The sequence below is a fragment of the Notothenia rossii genome (assembly GCF_949606895.1).
Source record: "Notothenia rossii genome assembly, contig: scaffold_174, whole genome shotgun sequence".
NCBI lineage: Eukaryota > Metazoa > Chordata > Actinopteri > Perciformes > Nototheniidae > Notothenia > Notothenia rossii.
In genome coordinates, this window is record NW_027639727.1 from 64718 (window position 1) to 81117 (window position 16400).

Consider the following 16400-nt stretch of genomic DNA (forward strand, 5'->3'; position numbering starts at 1 on the left):
TTTGTCCATTTGCCTATCAGTTTGTTAACGAAATGGACAGAGCCGGCGTTTTCCCCCTAAAAGTGACTTTTAATGGTGTTTTTTGCGTTTAAATGATGGGTGCTATCATTCACATGGCCCCTTGACACAATGCACATAGTCTGGAGCTCGCTGGGGTCCTGCATATGCTTTAATCAATCTTTTGTCCATTTGCCTATCAGTTTGTTAACGAAATGGACGGAGCCGGCGTTTTCCCCCTAAAAGTGACTTTTAATGGTGTTTTTTGCGTTTAAATGATGGGTGCTATCATTCACATGGCCCCTTGACACAATGCACATAGTCTGGAGCTCGCTGTGGTCCTGCATATGCTTTAATCAATCTTTTGTCCATTTGCCTATCAGTTTGGTAACGAAATGGACAGAGGTTGCGTTTTCCCCCTAAAAGTGACTTTTAATGGTGGTTTTTGCGTTTAAATGATGGGTGTTATCATTCACAAGGCCCCCTGACACAATGCACATAGGCTGGAGCTCGCTGGGGTCCTGCATATGCTTTAATCACACTTTTGTCCATTTGCCTATCAGTTTGTTAACGAAATGGACGGAACCACTGTTTTCCCCCTAAAAGTGATTTTTGATGGTGGCTTTTGCGTTTAAATGATGGGTGTTATCATTCACAAGGCCCCCTGACACAATGCACACAGCCTGGAGCAGTGGAGCAGCGGCTGGGCCGTGTTTCCACTTTTGTCCATTTGCCTATCAGTTTGTCAACGAAATGGACAGAGGCTGCGTTTTCCCCCTAAAAGTGACTTTTAATGGTGGTTTTTGCGTTTAAATGATGGGTGTTATCATTCACAGAGTCCCTTAACACAATGCACACACAGCCTGGAGCAGTGGAGCAGCGGCTCGGCCGTTTTCCCACTTTTGTCCATTTGCCTATCAGTTTGTTAACGAAATGGACAGAGGCTGCGTTTTCCCCATAAAAGTGACTTTTAATGGTGGTTTTTGCGTTTAAATGATGGGTGTTATCATTCACAAGGGTGCCCGACACAATGCACATAGTCTGGAGCTCGCTGGGGTCCTGCATATGCTTTAATCACACTTTTGTCCATTTGCCTATCAGTTTGTTAACGAAATGGACAGAGCCTGCGTTTTCCCCCTAAAAGTGACTTTTAATGGTGGCCCTTGCGTTTAAATGATGGGTCTTATCATTCACGAGGGTCCCCGACACAATGCACATAGTCTGGAGCTCACTGGGGTCCTGCATATGCTTTAATCACACTTTTGTCCATTTGCCTATCAGTTTGTTAACGAAATTAACAGAGCTGTCGTTTTCCCCCTAAAAGTGACTTTTAATGGTGGCCCTTGCGTTTAAATGATGGGTCTTATCATTCACAAGGGTCCCCGACACAATGCACATAGTCTGGAGCTCACTGGGGTCCTGCATATGCTTTAATCACACTTTTGTCCATTTGCCTATCAGTTTGTTAACGAAATGGACAGAGCCGGCGTTTTCCCCCTAAAAGTGACTTTTAATGGTGTTTTTTGCGTTTAAATGATGGGTGCTATCATTCACATGGCCCCTTGACACAATGCACATAGTCTGGAGCTCGCTGGGGTCCTGCATATGCTTTAATCAATCTTTTGTCCATTTGCCTATCAGTTTGGTAACGAAATGGACAGAGGCTGCATTTTCCCCCTAAAAGTGACTTTTAATGGTGGTTTTTGCGTTTAAATGATGGGTGTTATCATTCACAAGGCCCCCTGACTCAATGCACATAGTCTGGAGCTCGCTGGGGTCCTGCATATGCTTTAATCACACTTTTGTCCATTTGCCTATCAGTTTGTTAACGAAATGGACAGAGCCGGCGTTTTCCCCCTAAAAGTGACTTTTAATGGTGTTTTTTGCGTTTAAATGATGGGTGCTATCATTCACATGGCCCCTTGACACAATGCACATAGTCTGGAGCTCGCTGGGGTCCTGCATATGCTTTAATCAATCTTTTGTCCATTTGCCTATCAGTTTGTTAACGAAATGGACGGAGCCGGCGTTTTCCCCCTGAGAGTGACTTTTAATGGTGTTTTTTGCGTTTAAATGATGGGTGCTATCATTCACATGGCCCCTTGACACAATGCACATAGTCTGGAGCTCGCTGTGGTCCTGCATATGCTTTAATCAATCTTTTGTCCATTTGCCTATCAGTTTGGTAACGAAATGGACAGAGGTTGCGTTTTCCCCCTAAAAGTGACTTTTAATGGTGGTTTTTGCGTTTAAATGATGGGTGTTATCATTCACAAGGCCCCCTGACACAATGCACATAGGCTGGAGCTCGCTGGGGTCCTGCATATGCTTTAATCACACTTTTGTCCATTTGCCTATCAGTTTGTTAACGAAATGGACGGAACCACTGTTTTCCCCCTAAAAGTGATTTTTGATGGTGGCTTTTGCGTTTAAATGATGGGTGTTATCATTCACAAGGCCCCCTGACACAATGCACACAGCCTGGAGCAGTGGAGCAGCGGCTGGGCCGTGTTCCCCCTTTTGTCCATTTGCCTATCAGTTTGTTCACGAAATAGACAGAGGCTGCATTTTCCCCCTAAAAGTGACTTTTAATGGTGGTTTTTGCGTTTAAATGATGGGTGTTATCATTCACAGGGTCCCTTAACACAATGCACACACAGCCTGGAGCAGTGGAGCAGCGGCTCGGCCGTTTTCCCACTTTTGTCCCTTTGCCTATCAGTTTGTTAACGAAATGGACAGAGGCTGCGTTTTCCCCCTAAAAGTGACTTTTAATAGTGGTTTTTGCGTTTAAATGATGGGTCTTATCATTCACAAGGCCCCCTGACTCAATGCACATAGTCTGGAGCTCGCTGGGGTCCTGCATATGCTTTAATCACACTTTTGTCCATTTGCCTATCAGTTTGTTAACGAAATGGACAGAGCCGGCGTTTTCCCCCTAAAAGTGACTTTTAATGGTGTTTTTTGCGTTTAAATGATGGGTGCTATCATTCACATGGCCCCTTGACACAATGCACATAGTCTGGAGCTCGCTGTGGTCCTGCATATGCTTTAATCAATCTTTTGTCCATTTGCCTATCAGTTTGGTAACGAAATGGACAGAGGTTGCGTTTTCCCCCTAAAAGTGACTTTTAATGGTGGTTTTTGCGTTTAAATGATGGGTGTTATCATTCACAAGGCCCCCTGACACAATGCACATAGGCTGGAGCTCGCTGGGGTCCTGCATATGCTTTAATCACACTTTTGTCCATTTGCCTATCAGTTTGTTAACGAAATGGACGGAACCACTGTTTTCCCCCTAAAAGTGATTTTTGATGGTGGCTTTTGCGTTTAAATGATGGGTGTTATCATTCACAAGGCCCCCTGACACAATGCACACAGCCTGGAGCAGTGGAGCAGCGGCTGGGCCGTGTTCCCCCTTTTGTCCATTTGCCTATCAGTTTGTTCACGAAATAGACAGAGGCTGCGTTTTCCCCCTAAAAGTGACTTTTAATGGTGGCCCTTGCGTTTAAATGATGGGTTTTATCATTCACAAGGGTCCCCGACACAATGCACACAGCCTGGAGCAGTGGAGCAGCGGCTGGGCCGTGTTTCCACTTTTGTCCATTTGCCTATCAGTTTGTTAACGAAATGGACAGAGGCTGCGTTTTCCCCATAAAAGTTACTTTTAATGGTGGTTTTTGAGTTTAAATGATGGGTGTTATCATTCACAAGGGTCCCCGACACAATGCACATAGTCTGGAGCTCGCTGGGGTCCTGCATATGCTTTCATCACACTTTTGTCCATTTGCCTATCAGTTTGTTAACCAAATGGACAGAGGCTGCGTTTTCCCCCTAAAAGTGACTTTTAATGGTGGCCCTTGTGTTTAAATGATGGGTCTTATCATTCACAAGGGTCCCCGACACAATGCACACAGCCTGGAGCAGTGGAGCAGCGGCTGGGCCGTGTTCCCCCTTTTGTCCATTTGCCTATCAGTTTGTTAACGAAATGGACAGAGCCTGTTTTTTCCCCCTAAAAGTGACTTTTAATGGTGGTTTTTGCATTTAAATGATGGGTCTTATCATTCACAAGGGTCCCCGAGACAATGCACATAGTCTGGAGCTCGCTGGGGTCCTGCATATGCTTTAATCACACTTTTGTCCATTTGCCTATCAGTTTGTTAACCAAATAGACAGAGGCTGCGTTTTCCCCCTAAAAGTGACTTTTAATGGTGGCCCTTGTGTTTAAATGATGGGTCTTATCATTCACAAGGGTCCCCGACACAATGCACACAGCCTGGAGCAGTGGAGCAGCGGCTGGGCCGTGTTCCCCCTTTTGTCCATTTGCCTATCAGTTTGTTAAAGGCCATGTAATGCATCTAACACAGGTGTTTTTTAACATGTAGTTTAGATATCACCAGAATAAAAATAAATAAAAATGTTTAAAGTTTCGTCATAATTAAATGACATATACGTTAAAAACCGATGTTGGTTCCGAAGTTTGCCGAGTACGCCCCCGATCACTCCCGAACGAGCGGTGACGTCACACGTGGCAAACATTGCCATTTGATCAAATCAGTCCAAATGGCAAGCAACGCGATAACTTCAGACAGCGACAGCGACAGCGATCATTCAAGCTCAGATTCAGTGGGTTATCTGGATTCAGTTACAGAAGTAGAGAGTGAACCATCTAGCCTTTCACTTCAAGGCATTTTGCCTTATAAGTACGAGCCTCCTGCCCAGCAATCGAACAACGAGGCAGAAACTTGTGAAAGAGAAGCGGATTCCGCAGCCGGCGAGACTCGAGTCGGCAATACTGAATGGTAAATTCTGTTTTATTTAATTTGACCTGCACTAAATGTCGATCTTAATTTGTCATCTGTTCCTCACACGTCCGGCAGATATTGTTTTGTTTTTTAATGTTATGTACAATATTCAGGTGTACATGTCAATGCTGTGAAAGCATGCCCACTGCAGATGAATGTGTATGCTGCAGAGAGATCTGGCAGGTGATGGAACAAATAGACAGTTTGCAACCTACTGACCAGATAGCAGAGTCCTGCATCGGGTCGGGTATCCGCGGGTACCCGACGGGTGACCCGCAAAAAAGGTGATTTGCGGGTGGTATTTTTTCAAACGCTTTTTTCCGGGTTCGCTTCTGGGTAAAACAAAGATGATGCGGGTCCGGTTGCGGGTGTTGCATAATAAATATATTTAAACAATAATAATTTAGTTTAATGTTTAAATCCTCAGACCTCTCCTCCGCGGTACCGAGCATAATCATAACCTCTGCAGTGCATCTATCTGCTGCTGAGCGCACCACATTCTGAATGGCTGAGGTGAAGCTCTCTATAGCGGAGAATACAGCATTTACAATAACTCTTCCTCAAGAGCGAAATCCAACGTCTGGGAGGCTTTTGGTGTCATCCTAGATGGAGGAAATAACCAACATCCCAGGCTTTTTGAGCCAAATATGCAACTGCGTGTGTTAATAATTGCACGTTGTCACTGCTTATATATATGCGGGTTCGGGTCGGGTTGCGGATCATGTGCCGGCGGGTCGGGTCGGGTTGCGGAACTAATTGGCAATATGTGCGGGTAGCGGGGCGGGTTCGGTACTGCACGTCACGGGTGCGGGGTGGGAGCGGGTCTTGAAAATCAGACCCGTGCAGGACTCTGCCAGATAGAAGACACCGACGAGAACCCAAGGTGCATTATTAGCCACCCAGGCTTTAGAGAAGGCTGTCTCAGTGTTTGGACACTGAAAATAGCGTATCTTCAATACAAACAACAACGCAGAGCAGTTGATGGCCCACTACACCAGTAAGTAAATATTGATTGACCCAACTGCCTATTGCAGCTTTGCTTTCATATAATACTTTTAGTCGCTACAGATATGGTACACTTTTAAAGATACCATTAAACTCTTTCAAGCAGTCAAAAACAGCTTGGCTTTTATTTTTTCTGTGTATGCAAGTTCAATGTATGCTTGGGAAAAGAAACAACTACACATGTGAGGAAATATATAAGAGGTCTATGATTCTGTCAAGCAGTCATGTATAACCTCATATTTATTTTGTACAAGTAAAATACAAATATCATGTTATAAGCCAATTTGTAACCATTGCTACATAATAGTACTACATAACATTTTATTTTTCTCCAAATATATTTATAATCTGTATACTTTTTTTTCATTAGGAAGTATCGATATACAGCTTATCGACAGTTTGTACGTTGGTGCTGGGGTGTACTCGGCCCAAAAATCAGAGTCCCGCTGCCTGCATGTGCTGTAACCGAGATACGGAAGACTTTCCCTGAACCGGGAGGCCGCTATCAGGGATTTCAATGGCCAAATCTGTAATTTGACATAAGTCATGCAGCTGAACTGGTTAAAATGGTTTCGCATGATGTAAATAATTTACAAAGTACATCATTTACAATATTATTTTTCCAAAGAAACATGTAAATATAACAACATTTTCCAAATCGCAAATTTGTAAGATTGTATTAATTTACTGTTTGATAAATAAAAAAGGGTTCTTTTGTTAATTTTTCACTTGTAACATTTTATCTTTATTGCAGTGTAGCCTACATTAGTCTATTTTGGTATATGTGCGAGCCCACAAATAATTAAAAGTGGTAAAAATAATAAAGATATTCAGACGTAATTCATTTTTGGCCTTACTTATTTCACTTCAACTTTTATATATTTCAGTCACTAGGCAAGTTCACTGTACTCTGGTGACATTTAGCTCAAGCTGGCATAACACCTGTAGTAACTTAATTCTGACCCGAGTTTTGTGCACAATCTTCCAGCACCCATGATCAATGTTTATAGCAATCAGGAAACATTCACAGCTCACAACTACACATCGCTTCCCCATCATGAATTGTTAGATAAAAAAAGTTTAGCGAGGTCCGGTTACACATATGTTGAGCGAAAATAGCGGAAGGATACAAAACAAACAATCCAGACGAGGCTGGTGTTTGCCACGTGTGACGTCACACAGCTGGGTTAATGGCTGGCAAGCTTTTCGCTACCGGAGCGGAATAACACGGGAAAGTGGCACACATTTCATGTTATTTGGGGGGTATTTATGGAAAGAATCATTGATGTTGATATGTCAAATGAAACAGTGGAAAGTGATGAAGCGATTTATTAACACAGAATAACATTTATTTTGGACATTACATGGACTTTAACGAAATGGACAGAGCCTGTTTTTTCCCCCTAAAAGTGACTTTTAATGGTGGTTTTTGCATTTAAATGATGGGTCTTATCATTCAAAAGGGTCCCCGACACAATGCACATAGTCTGGAGCTCGCTGGGGTCCTGCATATGCTTTAATCACACTTTTGTCCATATGCCTATCAGTTTGTTAACGAAATGGACAGAGCCTGCGTTTTCCCCCTAAAAGTTACTTTTAATGGTGGTTTTTGCATTTAAATGATGGGTCTTATCATTCACAAGGGTCCCCGACACAATGCACATAGTCTGGAGCTCGCTGGGGTCCTGCATATGCTTGCCTGTCCTCCTACAAAAAACGACCAAATAGGTCGATTGTTTAAGCAGTGTTGATCACGATATTACGACCCATAGCCACGTAGCTTTCCCATTATTCATTTCTAGCAGCAGTTTATTACAACCTTTTGTCACGTTTTGTCACGATCGTAATCCCGTGAACTTTAACCTTGCGCATCAATAAAAGTGCGACGAGCCAAGAAGATGAAGATGAAGAAGAAGATGAAGAAGAAGAAGGATTGTTAAAGAGCGTCAGAGCTTTACAAGTGGTAAATCTGATTTCTGTATTTCATTTGATTTGTTTACGCTTTTAATTAATCCTGTCGTTTTTCTACTAATCATGTTTAACCACGATATTTCAGTTTTACGTTTTAGGGCTGGCCCGTGGCATAGGCAGTATAGGCGAATGCATGTTGTTAGCAATAGCATGGCTGTAAAGGTTAGCGCTTAGCGCTTAGCTTATATGCGCTAACGGATATTGCAATATAAGAAGGTTCGTCTACAACAAGTTGTAGGGAGAGTTTTCTCCTTCGCACAAAAGGAGCTAAAATCTTGCCTAAAAACAAAACCCTTGGTAGCACGTGACATAACACATAACAATGGCAAAAGTATGTATATTCAGCTAACCAGACCAGGACATGATATGAACGTAAACAATGCGAAAGGAAATGGCACTTTAATAATAATAATAATAATAGTTGACATTTACATGGCGCTTTTTATAATGCACACACTTTTTCTTTCTTCGAAATGTCACCTAACATGTTGCATTAATGATAGTTAGGGTAAGTTCAACACTTGAATATCATCAGGTCATAGTTGTTTTACTACTTTAAACATTCGCTAATTCAACTTAAGTTTTGTGAAAGCATCACATCTAGTTAAAAAGAGAAATATATTTCCCTGTAATTACTGATTTACCTGGGACTTGATTGATTTTGGTGCCTGTAGTTTTATTTTGGCGAATGCTTATTTATGAAGCAACAATTAAATTACATGGTAGCACAGCTAATCTGAGTTCATCTGTTTGTTTTTTTTCAGGTCATCTATCAATTCAATTATATGAAGTAGCCTATTATCATAAAAAAATCAACGGTTCTTTTCAGAGCCATATTCCTCTTCCTACTCTCTTTCACCCCTCTCGTTTTCTTGTCTTTTGTTTTGTTTTTCTCCCTCCCTGTATGTCAGTTCATCCTTTGTTTGTTGTTGCCCTTTTTATCCTCACTTAAAAATGTCATCCAAGCAACTGAATGAATGGCTAGAGATAGGGAATGCCCTCGCAGATGAGTTGGCAAATAAGGCAAGTACAACATTATCCAAAAATGTATTATAACATTTACTCAAATGATAACAGACACACACATTACAAAGATGTGTGTGCAACAATTAATGGAAATATATAATCTCTTTTATATATTTATATATTAAGATACCAAAGAAACCAAAGAAACCGAAGATACAGAAGATACCAAAGAAAATAACGCAAGGATCAAATGTTTCCTGGAGGAAGAGGGACCTGGATGGGAACATTATAGCCCAACATTGGAATAAGAATCGATCTGGTCTGTAAAATATAATCTAGTTCTAGTGTTTCATTAAGTTTTAATGTCGTTGGTCGGTCCTCAATAATGTTTCCCATATCATCGTACTTTGTTTTATGCAGTTAAACCTTCCAGCTCTCAGAAGTCCCCAGAGGTCGAGGAGACACATGAGATTCCTCTACAGGTCCCAAGTCTTGGTATGCACAATGAATTCTTAAATTATCCTTCAACTTGAAATGTAGGTAATTGTTTGTAGTATGTAATAGCTTTGTTCATGATACATTGTAAAGTGAAAAGCCATGTATGGAATATCTTTTTTAAATTAAACTAAATTCCATGATTTGTTTTATATTTTGTTATTTTAGATCAACATCTTCAGACACTGAGAAACCTGTTGGGTTCTCTCACTGTCCCTGCATCATCAGAAGAAACACCCACTGCATCAACATGGACCCAAAGACAGTTGAAACGTGAACAAAAATTCAGAGCTGCAATGCCAGAGCTCCTTAATTTGAAATTGGCTGCAGAGATTGTCACTACACGTTCCTGTCTCCAATGCAAAACTGCTGATGCTGTGGTCCGGTGCTTGGACTGTGTTCCACCAGGAACTCCCTTTCTTTGTCCGGCATGTGACCCTATTATCCATGGTAAACATGTCTTCCGTGACAGGGAAGCCATGTTTGATGGGTTTTACAGACCTATTCCTCCCACATCCTTAGTGGTTGTGGATGAAAGTGGCCAATATGGACTCTGTGAACAAGGTGGGTTCAAATAAGGTATTACATATTCCCTTACCATGGTTTCCTAATGTGCACTACATATACAGCGGCATCATTTTCACCATGTCGGAAGTTTGCTTTAACAGTTAAAATGTCTCAATTTGTATTGACTACATTTCCTAACATGTCCTAACATGCATATGAATCTCTGAAATTGTCTTTGCTGCAGTGTGTCTGCTTCCAATTCCTCCGCCATCCCAAATCTGCTTCTGTGGTCCAAGCCAAGATTTCACCATCATCCCAGGAAAGCAGACCGTGTTGGTGACTACCAATGGTTTGTTGCCACCAGAAGACGATCAAGCAGAAATACAGGATTACTATTATACTTTTGTCCTACATTGCATAGATAGCTGTCAAATTGCACATTTATATTTTTTCTCAGGTCCATACAACGTTCGTCTGCCTTCTGTGTGCTGCCCAATTTGTTCCGCCAAATGGTCCCCGAGCATAGGTGACTTGCTGGGATACAAATACTGGCCAGCAACCGACAGCTGCAAAATTATTTTTAAGTTTGATGTGTTCACATCATTCGAGCAAATGAAATTGGCCAGCCCAGCATTATCCCAGCAAGTATTTATAAAAATGCTTGAACATCGATCGTTTTCCACAGGAAGGGTAAGAATAAAATGTGGTTTTCAAGATTTTTGAATACCAAACTTTTAATTAACCAAATGAATACCATTCTTTTTTCCAGACAGGCAGAATCTGTAGCGATATCTTCCACAGAGTCTTTCGGGAGTTTGCCTTCTTTAATTACAGACAAGAAGATCTATGCCTGGTGGAGCCCTTTAAATGCCCAGCATGCACACCTGACATGCTGGCTATTGCTGTAGATGGCAATAGAAAGCATTATCGCTTCAAGAAGTCCAGAGGGTCAGTGAAATCATATTCTCATTTTAGTTGTTGTTTTATTGACTAAGCTGAATGTCTTTGCTGAAATGTCTAACTTTCCCCAACTCTGCAATTTCTTTTTCCAAAGTTTGTAGACCATCAGAAAACAATGGTTGGTGTGAAATTACACATAATTATATAAATCCAATTCATAAACATTATTATATATGACGCCTGTAAAGTTAACTCAACTTTAAAATGTTAAATGGTTGACGTTAGTTGGATATGTTGGAGCTAAGAACCAGTTTTGGATATAATCGCTTCATGAAAAATGTATTAAATTGCCCAGGAACCTTTTTCTATGCCTTCCTCTGCCCTATTCCATGCCCATCAATATAAAGGATGTACTTTTATTTTTACCTTTTTACAAGAAGTCAGTAAACTTTTCACTAATGTTAAATAATGGTGGCAAAAGACTTTACACAGAATTACAGATCAAATTCACAAAGACCTTTTCCACATTTATGAAAATGTTATGGCAAAAGCAAATTGGCCACATTAAATAGAGGACACAATCAAACTTATGTATGTATGATAATGTTGCTTACAATGTCTTTCTCGAATTTCGCAGGACAGATGAACCGTCTCTATTTGATGGACTGTTCATTGCCCAGGACAGTAAAGTGTCTGCCTTTGTCGACAAAATCAGGAGCCAGATGACGATTGTAAGAATCTATTCAATCCCCTAACCCTTTATTTATTTTTCTTAGCACAGGGTTAAATGTAACAGATTGTGTCTATTTCAGAAAAGTGGTCGTGATGTTTGTGGACCGGCAACATTCACAGCTTGCAGAGAAACCTCACACAAGTCCAGGGCCAAGGTGGATGAGGAAGGACTGCAAATAGCTGTGTGCAGACATGGCATCTTGCTACAAGGCCTAAATCACTACCGTGGTGAAATATATGCCTACCCAATGTTCCTGCAGAAGGAGCTGGCTGAAGTTGCGAATGCAACATTCTTTTGTATGGATGTTGCCTGCAGGTAGTTATAACTATTGCAAAATTGGAAGTGTTTGTGGGAAACGTGTTATCTATTTAATTATTGCACATCCAGTAGATGTAAAGCAAAAAAAACATTCATTTGGATAAATGCTGATGTTGGTTACAAGGATTGTACTGGTAATTTTAAGGACCTGGTTTATCTTTTTACTATTATGCCATCATGCAACTGGAAGAGCTAATTGATTTTGTCATTACAGGTACTGGCCTTATTTGGAGAAGATGGCAGCAAAGTTGCCTGAGCTCCAACCACTTACAGAGATGAAACCTTTTCTCTCTGTAATGCACGCCAAGGCCCACACAGGCAAATGCGAGGTACAGTATGCAAATTAAACATTTGTGTCACTAGATTCAAATGTTTTAGAAATTGTAGTGCACATAAGAATATCATGTAGTATATTCTATTCAAGCCTGTGGAATAATTGTAATAGTTACAAATGTTGACAAAATTGTTACAAAACAGACTGTCACAAGGATAGGCTTCCAAAACCCATTATGTTTATTTTAGTAAATATATCCGCACTGTAGAAATAATGAATGAATAGAGCTTCAAATAACTGCAGTTGTGACATTGTAGTTCAAAGCATAATTCAATATCAGAACATTTTAACTTTCTGAAATTGCTCCTGACACTGATGATAACTAAAGATGTACAGTACAAGAAATTATAATATTGAACTAAATAGCTAGATCTCATTGTTTATGATTCTGAGCAGGTGAAGTGGGGTGGCAGAAGCCAGGAAGGTGCTGGAAATACTGTCGGCGAGGAAGTGGAACAGGTTAACAGCTTCCTCTCAAGGGCAGCTCTGACAACAAAATACATGACCAAATCAGGTTGGTAGAGGAAAACAAATAGTTTTAAGTAGTGCCACATTGTAAAGCTCATATGAATTTTCATGTTTTTGTGTTTACAGCTAGAGCAGATATGATAACCGTGCTGGCTATGCAATGGAACCACAGGAAGGTGGAGAATCTCCACAAGACACTCTCAAAGAGATTTGTCAAAGTAAGACGTCCATGCTGCATTTCAAAATGTATATTAAGACTATCCGAGTTTGTTGTTGTAGTAATTTAACACCATCCTTAGCTACATGTTGTTGAATTGAATGTATTCTGCAATCATTTCATTATGATGGTGCTGCCATGGCACACTGTTCTGCCAAGAGAGTCTCTGTTCTGTTTGTTTTTAATAAAGCACTATAGGTTGATTCATCTGAATTTCTGGATAATAATAATAATAATAATAATAATGTTAATCCTGCTTGATCTTGAAAAAAAAGGGAAACTAAGGTGATACTTGCCAACCTTGAAGAGAAGGTGTTTAGCATTTCATGTTGTTGTCTGGTCAGTTAATGTGCATAAAGGAATTCAGTAAAAAACAACCTTCTCAACCAACTGGAACGCATATTCACTTTTTCCTTTTAAACATTCTAACCAGACTAAACAGAGAGCACAAACTGAAGTGGACAATCTTGAGAGTCTCAAGCAAGAGCTGAACATCTCCCTGGAGGACACGGAGCAGTGGGTGTTGGAGGTCAAGCAATGGGCAGCCACTGGTATGTTATATGATCACTGTGGTATAGATTTGGTTCCATATTTCCAAACATTTGGCTTCATGTTTTATGATTACACCTTGTTGTTTCTGTTTTCAAGAGAAACATGGAGCCCAGAGTAGCCAAGAGGAGCTCCAGAGAGAAATAGATGAAATTATTTATTCCCTCCGAAGAAAGAAACACGACCTCTATCGACAAAATGGTATTTATTATTACGTTATCTAGAAACAATATTTGTTTCTTGTTGTTGTTGTTTGTATTATTAATATTAGTTTATTTGTATTTTGTTTTACTTTACAGACAGCAACCAAACAAGGCAACGCAAACGGAGAAGACTGACAGAGCTCAAGAAGAAACTCAGAGAGAGGATACTGCAGTACAACACCATTGATGCCTGTTCAGAGAAAATTGACACAGAAGCAGCATGCGGTCTGTCTGAGGATGTCATTCTGCCCTGGGAGGCGCAAGGAGATGGTAAGAAACAACTTGTTTTTGTTTGCCCTAGATATTCCATAAATTCAGTTGAAGTACTAGAATACAATCACCAATGTTGTTACATTGACAGAGCTATCAACATAGGTGTCACAAATCATCATGATCACAACAAATCATTTTAAAATAATTATATTGAAAGGTCTGTATGATGTTGCCCTATCAAGTCTTAATAGTCTAGTCTCACTGGGACAGGCATATCTATGGAAACAGTAAAACCCTTCCTGACCACCCTGAACTGCATACTAATGTTGAATCTCAAGACATACTGAATGTAATTCTGCCAACATAGACAGAATTGAAAAAATTCAGCAAGCGGCGAGGTTGAATTTTTTTTTACCAGATTTTAAGGTTTTGGTCAATTTAATTAAAAAAGATTGAATACAAACTGATATTATTTGTTTTATTAGCCTTACCATTGTGGTTGTTATATTTTGTGTTTTTTCCATTATAGTGGTGAACCTGCGCACAAAGAGGCGACTTTTTGACCAGGTTATGCTGGTCAGGCGTATGGAAGAGGAGACAGTCATCATTGTGAAGGAGATGACCCAGCATTGTCAAAATCTGAGGCAGGCACTGGACAAACTGGACCGCCTCCTTCATCAGACAAAAGACGACATCAGGAACCAAAGTATGTTCCACAAATACCGATTTATAATATTTGCCACTGCCCCCCTCCCAGTGTCAAATGTCTATCACTGAATAGCATCTGTAATGATTGCATTTTTTCTGAATCACAAATCTTTTTAGCTAATATACAGCCTCGGAGTTAAACATTCAAATTGCTTATATGGAACCAACATCAATGCTAATTAAAAGTTGCCTTACATAGACTGTCATTTTGTCTTTTTATTTTAGTTTCTCCAAGCGATATAACAGAAGAGGGATACAGGGGACTGCACTGCTGTATTTTACACCATCAATATCTTCTGGAGCAGAAACTGAGCAGAGTCACCAGCACCTACAGCTGTATTGGCTCGGACTCGTCTTTTCTCATGATGGAGGAAGACATTGAAGACGGTAATGAGGACGACGAACAGGACGATGATGAGGACGGTGATGAGGACAACGAACAAGACGGTGATGAGGACGGTGATGAGGACAACGAACAAGACGGTGATGAGGACGGTGATGAGGAAAACTAACAGGACGGTGATAAGGACAACAAACAGGACAACGAACAGGACTTAACAAGTCTATTGTGTTGTATGCATGTCAACGTATTAAAACGAGTATTACGATTGAATGGCTTGTTTATTACCTTTTTTTTTATATGATCCTGCTTTGCATTTACTATGTCTGGTATCCAAGTAAATGCCATTAGCAGTTATCAGTCACCTTCAGATCCGAGTTACCTCGAGGGCCAGAGGTTCCCCACCCCTGGTATAAGGTTTTGGTGATCACCCTTATTATCATCATGTCATTTAATCATGATCTGTTTAATTAGCCAATGCTTACATCCAAAGAATGTGTCTAGACTTTACTCCTACAGACACACACTAACAATACAAATTGAGCTAAGTAATACACTCACGAGCCACTTAATTAGGTACACCTTGCTAGGATGGGTTGGACCCCCATCTGCTTTCAGAACTGCGTTAAGTCTTCATGGCATAGATTAAACAAGGTACTGGAAGCATTCCTCAGAGATTTCACTCAATATTGACCTGATCGCATCACACAGTTTCTGCAGATTTGTCGGCTGCACATCCATGACGCAAATCTCTCGTTCACCATATCCCAATGGTGCACTGTAGGATTTGGATCTGATGACTGTGGACTGTGACATTTGAGTAAAATTCATTGTCATGTTCAAGAAACCAGTTGGAGAATATTTGAGCTTTGTGACACGGTGAGTTATCCTGCTGGAAGTAGCCATCAGAAGATTGGTACACTGTTGTCATAAAGGCATGGACATGGTCAGCACAACCCGGTATCACGGCAAGACGTGAACATGTGACGATTTACCATGATGGGAGACGTGAAGCTGTCACGATTTCGTCCCTTCAAACGTCACATTTACACAGTATTGTTAACGTGGCCCAACCAGTGGAGATATACCCGGAAATGCCAAGCAAATGCTACCCCGACGGTCGGTTGTTATTATTATCAATATTAATATAATAATGATTTCATTTGTAATAGTCACACTCAATTTCGCTAATTTTCTGTTGCCCCAGCTGGTCGGCACCTCTTTTAGCAGATACAAAGGCTATATTCATTTATTAAATCGATGTGTGTGGATGTGGAATTAACGGACGTGACGTTGCACGATTGCGTTACCAGGCAACAGCTTCGGTTCATGTTAATTTATAAACTCTTCAACTCGAACCGTAGTTATATTTTAAAACATTTTAGAAAGCCTCATGAAATATTTTAATGTACATTTTAAATTAAATGTGAAGGAATGTGTGTATAACAAAATACATCCGTCAAAAACAATACCGGAAACAGACGTAGGCAAGATCCTCGGTTATGGCTAGAAAGGATCCTTCTATTGTAAATATGACGTCACGTTCTCGTTGTAACTCTCGTTGTAATCGGAGTGGCTCGGAAACACATCTACAGCAGTAACATGATGCAACATACACATTAATGCAGCAGCAATATTAATAGAGAAACATCAGACATAATAGTAAAACACTGC

The 16400-nt window shown here is 40.6% G+C and overlaps 1 protein-coding gene and 1 long non-coding RNA gene across 3 annotated transcripts; both read left to right on the forward strand.

Annotated features, from left to right (window-relative positions):
- Positions 1 to 7518: 7518 nt before the first annotated feature.
- LOC307027480 lies at positions 7519 to 9645 on the forward strand. Of its 2 annotated transcripts, XR_013804664.1 has the most exons (5): positions 7519 to 7767; positions 8540 to 8798; positions 8928 to 9060; positions 9162 to 9236; positions 9405 to 9645. It is a non-coding gene; the product is annotated as an uncharacterized lncRNA (long non-coding RNA). The 2 variants fall into 2 exon arrangements; XR_013804663.1 differs by having other exon boundaries at positions 8928 to 9236.
- Positions 9646 to 10559: 914 nt separating this feature from the next.
- LOC307027477 (uncharacterized protein) lies at positions 10560 to 14999 on the forward strand. The gene is made up of 11 exons (XM_079695735.1): positions 10560 to 10691; positions 11281 to 11374; positions 11456 to 11691; positions 11909 to 12023; positions 12422 to 12542; positions 12623 to 12714; positions 13147 to 13264; positions 13362 to 13463; positions 13562 to 13735; positions 14208 to 14384; positions 14612 to 14999. The coding sequence occupies exons 1-11, from the start codon at positions 10633 to 10635 to the stop codon at positions 14896 to 14898; spliced, it is 1575 nt and encodes a 524-aa protein (XP_079551861.1). The 5' UTR covers positions 10560 to 10632; the 3' UTR covers positions 14899 to 14999.
- The last annotated feature ends 1401 nt before the right edge of the window (positions 15000 to 16400 follow it).